Source organism: Aristolochia californica, unplaced genomic scaffold (genome assembly GCF_029961685.1).
Source record: "Aristolochia californica isolate CCGP_79_NKW_82.1479 unplaced genomic scaffold, dmAriCali1.0.hap1 SCAF_2, whole genome shotgun sequence".
Classification (NCBI taxonomy): Eukaryota; Viridiplantae; Streptophyta; class Magnoliopsida; order Piperales; family Aristolochiaceae; genus Aristolochia; species Aristolochia californica.
This window is the reverse complement of record NW_027181881.1, coordinates 46,298,571-46,307,671: the sequence shown is the minus strand read 5'-3', so window position 1 is coordinate 46,307,671 and position 9,101 is coordinate 46,298,571. Positions and strand designations below refer to the sequence as shown.

At 39.2% G+C, this 9,101-nt stretch overlaps 2 protein-coding genes across 2 annotated transcripts; one reads left to right on the top strand and one right to left on the bottom strand.

Annotated features, from left to right (window-relative positions):
• The first annotated feature begins 1,627 nt into the window (after positions 1–1,627).
• LOC137956138 (uncharacterized) lies at positions 1,628–5,094 on the top strand. The gene is made up of 10 exons (XM_068803491.1): positions 1,628–1,735; positions 2,002–2,110; positions 2,248–2,367; positions 2,685–2,752; positions 3,377–3,485; positions 3,607–3,675; positions 4,124–4,181; positions 4,311–4,546; positions 4,628–4,679; positions 4,765–5,094. The coding sequence occupies exons 2-10, from the start codon at positions 2,108–2,110 to the stop codon at positions 4,830–4,832; spliced, it is 783 nt and encodes a 260-aa protein (XP_068659592.1). The 5' UTR covers positions 1,628–1,735; positions 2,002–2,107; the 3' UTR covers positions 4,833–5,094.
• Positions 5,095–5,423: 329 nt separating this feature from the next.
• Positions 5,424–7,000, bottom strand: LOC137956632 (early nodulin-like protein 18). Its single transcript, XM_068804195.1, has 2 exons — positions 6,590–7,000; positions 5,424–6,114 (listed from the first exon to the last, which is right to left on the bottom strand). The coding sequence occupies exons 1-2, from the start codon at positions 6,846–6,848 to the stop codon at positions 5,603–5,605; spliced, it is 771 nt and encodes a 256-aa protein (XP_068660296.1). The 5' UTR covers positions 6,849–7,000; the 3' UTR covers positions 5,424–5,602.
• Positions 7,001–9,101: the final 2,101 nt, after the last annotated feature.

The window sequence follows — 9,101 nt, the reverse complement described above, 5'->3', positions numbered from 1 at the left end:
GGGATATGAACTCCTGATTCATGTATATTTATGTACATGACATGAATTTGGGCGCCCCTTAAGGGGGGGTTAGTGCCCCAAAGTGGATTCTTGAAGATCAAGTCATGTCCAACATGAAGATCATGTCATGTCATGTACATGAAGATCAGGTAAGAATTTGTGTTAGTGTTGACGACTTCATGTGCACTGGAAAACAGTTTCCAGTGTTAGTGCCCCAACATGAGAAAAACATAAAAAACAAGAGAATTTCTAAACCTTTACAGTGCACTTAATTACAACATAATCCTTAAACCCCAAATTAGGTAAAACAACCATTATTACTACACGAATAAGTTATTGAATGTATAATTAAATATACTAATATATTTATTAATTGAATTAGATATTTTATTGTACATTAATATGGTAATTACATGAGCCAATGAAATACGTATATGATTAATTACAAATAATAAATAAATAACATTATAAATAAGAAAACAAAAGTAATATATTAAGTTATTAATTTATTAATAACATATGATATATTTTAACTTAAAAATGAATAATTTAAGAGAAAAAATTGATCTAATCATAACTTTAACACACTATATATTTGTACATAATATATTTTATGTATTATTAATTAATAATATATTATCACAAAATTTAAAACCATTGGTTTAATTAACTATAACAATCGGATAATTATGCCAAAATAATTTATCAAATATTTATTTTAACAATATTTTAATTATAACTATTAAATCACTATTTTAATATAGTAATTGTAAAATAAAAATAATTATTTTATAAATAAAAATTATAAATTAATAATTTTTATGAAGATAGTTTAATTTTTCCTAACTTAGGAAAAATTAAACATCTTCGTCTTCCTCAGCAGCGAGCCAGCGGGGCGATGGCGACGGGGACGGCTAGGCAAAGGCAACGGCCGGTGACGGCGGAGGGCAATGCCGATAGAGGCGGCGCTCCGACGGTACGCCGAGAGAGAGAAGAGAGGGAGGCCGAGAAGCTCTGCAAATGCTCGACCTCCCGTGCTCTGCGAGAATGAGAGAGGGAGCAGAGAATGAGAGAGGGCTGCGAGAATGGAGACGAGAGAGGGTTGCGGAGATGAGAGAGGGCTGCGGGAACGAAGACGAGAGAGGGCTGCAGGAATGAGAGAGGGCTGCGGGAACGGAGACGAGAGAGGGCTGCGGGAATGAGAGAGGGTTACGGGAAAGGAGACGAGAGAGGGAGCAGAGAAAGAGAGAGGGCTGCGGGAATGCAATGGCAGAGAGGGTGTGCGGCAGAGAGAGCCCCGAGAGACAGCCCCACGCAAGAGTCATGTAGATGATTCTCAAAATCGGATGGAAAGCACTTTCCGCCCGTTACTCTTGAGACATGAACTCTTGATTCATGTATATTTATGTACATGACATGAATTTGGGCGCTCCCTAACGACATCAGGACATGACCTGCGTAATGCGTATGAAGATCATGTCCTGAGTCATGTGCACTAACCCCCCCTAACGATACCAGGACATGAACTGTATAATGCGCATAAAGATCATGTCCGAGTATTGTGCACTAACCCCCCCTTAATATTGGACGTGAACTTGAATTTGACTAACATCCCATTATTTCTTATCGGAAAAACACAATAGTTTCTACGGTTTTCTCATTTCCGAAGTCTCCAACCCTATCTATTCCCGCAGTTCCACAAAAACACGAAAAGCCGTCGTCGCCGCCACAAGAGGTCAGTCTCTCGCCCCTGCTCTCCCTAAACCATTAAACCTGGATCTCGTGCGGCTGTTGTTCCTGTTTCTATCTGCTCTTCCTTGTTCCCTTATTTATACTAATTTTCCTGAGCAACCATTTCCCCCGTCAAATATCTTCTTATTTCTTTACTAGTTGTTTATTTACTTCGTCATTAGTTTTCTGTAATCTTTTCATGCCTAGGATTGATTGCGTTTGAATCTTCATTTTAAGTAATTGACACGGTTTTGGACTGTTATCGTGAAGGGTGACATACTTATTTGAGCATCACTGAAGCATAAGACTTCTTAGCAGAGTGTTTAGAGTAAAAAGCTTCCTTAGTCTTTCGTAGAAAGGCTCACGCTTCGTCAATATGGTTTGTTTTTCATCCTGTTTTTTATTTGGATTCTTTCCAATGAAATGTTGTTCCTATTTGTATCATCAACGAAAATTTGTATGTTCTTCTTCAGCAACGTTTCTCTCAACTACTTTCTCTTTACTGTTTATATGCAGCCACAAGGTGATTATATTGACCTCCATCGGAAGAGACATGGCTACCGTCACGATCACTTTGAGCGCAAGCGCAAGAAGGAAGCACGTGAAGTTCACAAGCGATCAGCTTTTGCTCAGAAGGTAAAATTGGAGTCAAGAAAATAACATTATAGCTTTTCTTGATCTTAAAAAAGTTTTTATTTGGGTGACTGTGTTAAATTGGGTCCAAGGCCTATCTCAAAATGATTAGCCATTTTAGAAACCACTTTCCCAACTAATAAACTCAAGATCTTTGTACTCACTAATCCATGTGGGATTATTATTTAATACCCCCCTCACGTGTAGGCACGTGGATAATTTGGGTGGAGGCCCATATACGAGTACTCGCTTTAATATCATGTTAAATTGGGTCCAAGGTGTATGTGTGATTTGATATTTTGATTTTTTTTGTGATGTAGGCTCTTGGAATCAAGGGGAAGATGTTTGCAAAGAAACGCTATGCAGAAAAGGCTCTAATGAAGAAAACGTGAGTGCATAAAAATTTCCTTTTTTGGGTGTTATTTTCTTTTGACAAAGTAATTTTTTACAGGACTTATTCTTGTATAAATTTTTCAAATTTTCTTAGCGGTAGAGGTTAAAAGAACTAATCTCTTTTTTGTTTTTTGGGTATTTTTAAGATGATATTCAAGTTTGGAGTGGAATATTGTAGTGTCTATACTATGGGTGGATTATGCAAAGGAGCTATTCTTGATGCAAATATCTAGTTAGTTGAAGTAGGAATTATGTAAAAATGCAATAGATTTTTCATTTTTCTTCAAATCTTTGTTGGGTAGCTCAGTGATAAATGCCCTTGCTCAAGGCCCCAGGATATCTAGCTAGTGTACAAGTCTTGTAGGGTGTGTAAGCACTAGTTCTAAGGTAGTTGCTTCCCAATAGTCTTTCTATCAGGTGGAGAGCCATTGTATGCAATAGGGCAGAAAAGCTCACTAACGGCTAGTGCCCTTAGGCTTGTGTGTGTTTGTGTTATTTTTGAAATAAAATAAGTGAGGACTTTTTTGGTTCTGAAGATATAAAGAAGTTGGAAACAGATCACCTATTGCTATCTGGCTTAAGTGTTAATGTCAGTTTTTGTTGTTGATTGTATGAACAGCCTTGCTATGCATGAGGAGTCATCATCAAGACGGAAGGTGGATGATAATGCTCAGGAAGGAGCTATTCCTGCCTACCTTTTAGATCGTGAAACAACTACACGTGCAAAGGTAATGTGCTAGCAATTGAAATGGTCCCGGTGTTTCATGTGATGATATCAATTTATTTTGTTGTTCTTGCGATGATGTCTTTCAGAAAGGCCACTGTTATTCTTAAATTTTATTTCTGTAGGTCCTGAGCAACACTATCAAGCAAAAGAGGAAAGAAAAAGCTGGTAAATGGGATGTTCCTTTGCCCAAGGTGATTTTTTTTTTGTCTTTTTTAGTTTTCCATTTTAAATACAATTGTCGGACTTTCTTTTACTTTCACACGCCACTAGTGTCCACTCCATAGGTGCTACTTGCAAAAGGTGTTTAACAAAAACATCTTTAGGAGCAAAACTCTTTCCTTCAATTCAACTTCTATTTCTCTGCAGCAAGAGCTGTTTGGACCTCACCTATTGTATTTTCATTATTCTCATGGTAAACTTCCTGATTGTATGAAACATAAAAGAAGTTTGTTGTACTACCAGCAACTCCAATTACATTGATCTGATTGAAAGTTTTCTATGATAAGTTGGGCTGTCTGCATCCATGTTGTACTTGGTGAATGCCTATGATTTTGTCTAGGGTGACCGAAAATTGTCTCCTTCTTCATCTTTTGTATATTACTGCCTGGATAACAACAAATGCTCCCCTTCTTTTTCTAGGTGAGACCTGTGGCCGAAGATGAGATGTTTCGAGTCATCCGCTCTGGTAAAAGGAAAAGTAGGTCCCTGGAGCCATGCCTCTTGTTTGTTATTTTCAAGTTTGGTTTTAGACATTTTTTTTAAACATTCCATCTCCTTGAAACTTGGCTAGAAATGACTGTATTTGGGTTGTGATTTCTCTATCCAGCTAAGCAGTGGAAAAGAATGGTGACCAAAGTTACATTTGTGGGACCGGGATTCACAAGGAAGCCACCTAAATATGAGCGTTTCATTCGTCCATCAGGATTGCGGTTCAACAAAGCGCATGTTACACACCCAGAATTGAAATGCACTTTCAATCTAGATATGATTGGTATAAAGAAGAACCCTAATGGCCCAATGTACACTTCTCTAGGTGTAGTAACGAAGGGAACAATAATAGAGGTGAGTGATATGTGTTTCTTTTAGCAATTAATTTACCCTCAAAATTTTGCTCTTGAAATTAATTATTGTCTTGTTGGTCAGGTGAATGTTAGTGAACTTGGTCTTGTCACACCAGCAGGAAAGGTGGTGTGGGGTAAGAGACGCTAACTCTTTCTAGCTCAGGGGACGCGGCAACTTTAGTCTTAAGGTCTCTGACCTGATTATTTGATGAATTGCAGGGAAGTATGCTCAAGTTACAAACAATCCAGAGAATGATGGCTGTATAAATGCTGTCCTGCTTGTCTAACGGTGAGATTACGATTTTGGTGAATTCAATCTCTGAAGTAAAAGGAAGAAATGACAATCTTCCACGGTTTTGTTTGTCCAAACAATCTACACATACAGAGAGCTTTCTTTCTGTTTCTTTTTTACACAGCTGCTGGGACTTCATCGCCGAAAGTGTATCCTCTGTAGCTGTTACCTAGTATAGATCCTGTGGTCAAAATACTCGATGGGTTTAATTCATCCGAATTGTTAGACGGGTTTATACATTGATGATTCTGGATCAACTTGTTGGTACAAAGTGAGAGCAACTCGTACTAGTTCATAGGAATGAAATCTATTCACACGTTCCATGTTACAAAACTAAACTCAACACCAGATAGACCTCTTGACCTGTGGCATGTGTTAGGGTCGTATTACTTCAGATTATGTTTCTGGTGCACTCACATGGATACTTCTGTAGCATCTGATCACTGCAGGTTGATTCGGCTTCTTGGTGTCTCTCAAATTCGGGAAAGCATAAGCATTAACGTGAACGAACTCATAATAAGATTGTCAAAGCACTGTGAATGGCAATTCCACCGTCAGAAAGCCGAAAGGTTGTTGATCAAAGAACATAATATTGTGTGCAATTTATTCAGTAATTCTCATAATAGATATTACAAATTCAGTATACTCAGGCTCATCTCTTATTTTGTTCTTTCATAGCAAAGAGATCAAATGTCTAACGAATAATACAGAGCTACAGGCACAGTAATCAAACTCTCGAAAGTAAGAATTTTCAACTGAATCAAATCATCCGAGTACCCAAACTAATCCGAGAGAAATCGATACTAGGCCTAATCTACCAATCCCAGGCCTCAAAAACCTTGGCAAGTGGATAGTAGCCCCTGATTTCGCTTTAACACCATCATTGTCATTATCATCCTCGCCGCTCTGTACTGGGCGATTGAAATTCGAGGGAATTGCAGTATCCGGTGTTGAGACGTCGTCGTCAGAGCTTGTCGGTGCCGGTGAATCAGGCGTCGGGGTTTTCAGACTGTTGGGAAGTCCCTGACCATGGACCACATTAATCTTAAAATGCTGGCCGTTTTTGCACTGCTCGCCATCGTAGTTGCCGGAGAAGAAGTAAGTGGTTCCAATTTTCAGCAGCGGAACGGCAACGGACACTGGCTCGGCCGTGGAAGACGGTACTCCGCCTGACCAATCGATGGTGTCGTCCTCTTCGGCGTCTTCATGGTCACATTGCCTGTATGTGGTGATGTTATACGTCTGGATCACCGAATGGTTCGTATCTGTGTTGAAAACTGCGGAGAGGAGAGAATGGCAATTGGAAAAAGTGAAGAGCTAGTTAGCTGAGTTTTTTTCTTGCGGTGAACGGAACAGATTCAAAAGAGAAGGTACTAGATCTTCTCTTAATCCTGGAAATTTCAGTATCTGTTAATGTAGAAAATAAATTTACAGAACAAAACCCAAAAATCATGAGAAACTGCTTAACAATCAAAACATTTAAGGGGATTCTCTTCACGAAGCCCCTTTTTTTTCTTTAATCCATTTTCGTGGAATTGGAAGGTCTCCACAGAGCAAACTTCCAGCAATTTTTATCTGGTTATTTTCATTCGAGGCGTTGGAGATTGTGAAGGACAAATAGAAGTGATCTATTTCAACTGTCTGTGAATATCTGGAAGCCACAAACTATCATCTTTAGCAATGTTGAGCCACTCGGCACTGTCTGTGAATTATCACGGAGAGAACGAATTAAAAAAATCGACATGGACTTACTGAGATAATCTCCCAAGCTGAAGTTTTTTCCAGCTGACCACTTCTGATAATCCACATCAGGCTTTCTGAGCTTGTCGAACCACCCCAAATCATCTCCAACCGTGTAGTTCTTGTACGCTCCAGCCCCTGCAACACTCAAAACAAGACAACCACAGACAAGGAAGAACACAACACTTCTGCAACTCCTCTGCATCACCTCCATATTTTGGGAAATCCCAAGAATGGAAGATGGGTTCAGGACTTTAGCAGTTTGCAGCATATAGAGATAAAGACACAAGATTCTGCCAGACTGCCAACATGCTAATCCATCCTGCAGATTACGCAATTCGCCTTGATTGACATAAAATTACTAAAAACGCTGATTCGCTTCTGACTTAAAGACGTAAAGAACAAAGTACGAGTCTTGAATGGGAGTAACACTGTAAATAGGAGAACTGAGGATTGATGCTAGGAAAATAAAAGTTGGATGTTGCAGCAGCTTTCGTTTTCATTCTGGGTCGAATTGATGACATGGAAAGAGGGTGTCGGTGGTTTGGTTGGGAGATCATGTGAGGATGGGCTGGAAGTCTGAAACGTGGCTTTTTCTCAGATTTCTCTTTCTGGGTGATTGAAGCTATCTTGTTTTAATCGAATTAGAAAGGAACGACCAGTGATGAATAACGAGGGCTGGTTTCTACGTCCGGAAAAACGTGGTGATTTTTTAATGTAAGCGTTGAAACTCTATAATTCATTAAATGCAACTCATGTTAGCTCTCAAGTAGCTCTAGATTTTTGTAAAATTTGTGCACGTTACAGACGAAAACCACTGTAAAAAACTGAAAGAGAATAAATGGAGTGTGAAAGAAACAAAAATTGTGTGAAAGAAGTGGTTCAGTCACGATAGTTTCAATCTGGCACTCTTCATTTCTTGATCTTCCACTCTCACCTGCAATTGCATCCAATCTCACGTTGGGTATCATTTCTTCACCATCAAGCGCCCTTTTCAGATCTCCTTGTCACAAATGGAAATCAGACCTCTCACCTGCAAGTGCATCCAATCTCACGTTGTTGACACAAGAAAGAGACCTAAAGGATCCATACCCGGTTGTCTAAAACATTGTCCACTTTGTACGCCAAATCCTTCAGCTTTGCGAGCCAGTTTCTTATCACCCTATCCTCCATGCTTCTGTACTCTGCATCCTCAAGAACATCTTGCACGGTTATAAATGTGCTTGAAAGATTCCTAAGCCCTACCTTGAAATTCCAAATCAGATCAACCTTGTTTTGGATCAGATAATTCAATTTTTCCAGAACTAACGGAAAAAGAGGCTCTACCACTCTCTTGGTATAATATGAGGCTAAGCACCTAGTCTTGAAACTCTGAGTCCAGCAGGCACAAATCAGGTTCTTCCTCCTCTCAACAAAGAAGCCTTGCATATAACTCAATTGACATGAAAGAGTAAAGAGTCTACTGACAACTATCAAGGATGGGGAAATTTTCTGTAGAGAAACCTCCCCATCATAAGCAGTACATAAGCCGAGACTGACCGTGATTCTTCCCACGCTAATGAAACATCAGGACAGGTTTTTACACCTGCTGACAAAAGTAAGAAACAGAAAAATAATAAACAGCTCCAAAAGAAGAAACCAGTCTCATAGTGCCAAGTTTCTGTTGAAAATCAAAGCTAGGTGTCTCTATTGTTCTATATCCTGATCAAGCATGCTTATCAATAATGCCACTGGCAATGAAAGCAGGTCAGTCCAGCTTCAAGAAAGTTTCACCACCAATCCGAGTGGTAAAGATTCCATTAACAGCTAACGGATCTTCTTGTATCCCTCTTCCTACAAAATTGATGAAAATATATCGTGGAAACTTTCTGCCAACAAGAATGATCCTTACAGTCAAGTAAGATCATTTAACTGCCAGAAAAAATACCCAAGAAAAGGAAATATATTATAACTACTATTAATAATAATGGATAAGAATAGGAAAAGAAAAAGAGAAGTGAAATTCATACATGGGTTGCTACTAATCTCTCAAACTCACCTTATAATCGTTCAATAGGTCATGCAATGCCATACGGTAGTAATAGGTTGAGTAGCACGCAGAGTCAGTGGATTGACAAATTGGGAAGGTAGATTGTCCCCGGCTCCAACCCAGTTCTGATACTTGCTTGATTCCCCAGCTGCAACAGAATTAGGACTTTACGAAGTCATGTACATAATCTGTGTCATTGTTCTTCAATCTCCTGGTTGTTCGTTCTCCCTTCATCCAAAAAGTCAGTCAAGAACTGAACCGAACATTAGTTTTTTGTAGCTTGACGATGCCTACAGAAGACACCTATGTATGTTGGACCTTATAACAAAAAAATGCCCTGCATCCTCCTTCTATTTCACTACCAGTAACTGTGATAGTGAATAGAGAAAAGCCTCGAGTCTTCAACGGAATTAGGACTTTTACAAATTCAGTACAAGAGATGGTCCCTCGTACAATTTGAATCCTTGTTCTGGTTACTCCTTCACATCTTGCACT

Excerpts from the sequence above, each read along its gene's own strand:
- LOC137956138 (XM_068803491.1), top strand. Across the intron at positions 3,486-3,606 it reads AAACAACTACACGTGCAAAG|GTCCTGAGCAACACTATCAA; the intron begins GTAATGTGCTAG and ends TTATTTCTGTAG. Across the intron at positions 4,182-4,310 it reads CCGCTCTGGTAAAAGGAAAA|CTAAGCAGTGGAAAAGAATG; the intron begins GTAGGTCCCTGG and ends TTCTCTATCCAG.
- LOC137956632 (XM_068804195.1), bottom strand. The coding sequence starts at position 6,848 with ATGCTGCAAACTGCTAAAGTCCTGAACCCATCTTCCATTCTTGGGATT. Across the intron at positions 6,115-6,589 it reads CAGCTTGGGAGATTATCTCA|TTTTCAACACAGATACGAAC; the intron begins GTAAGTCCATGT and ends TCCTCTCCGCAG.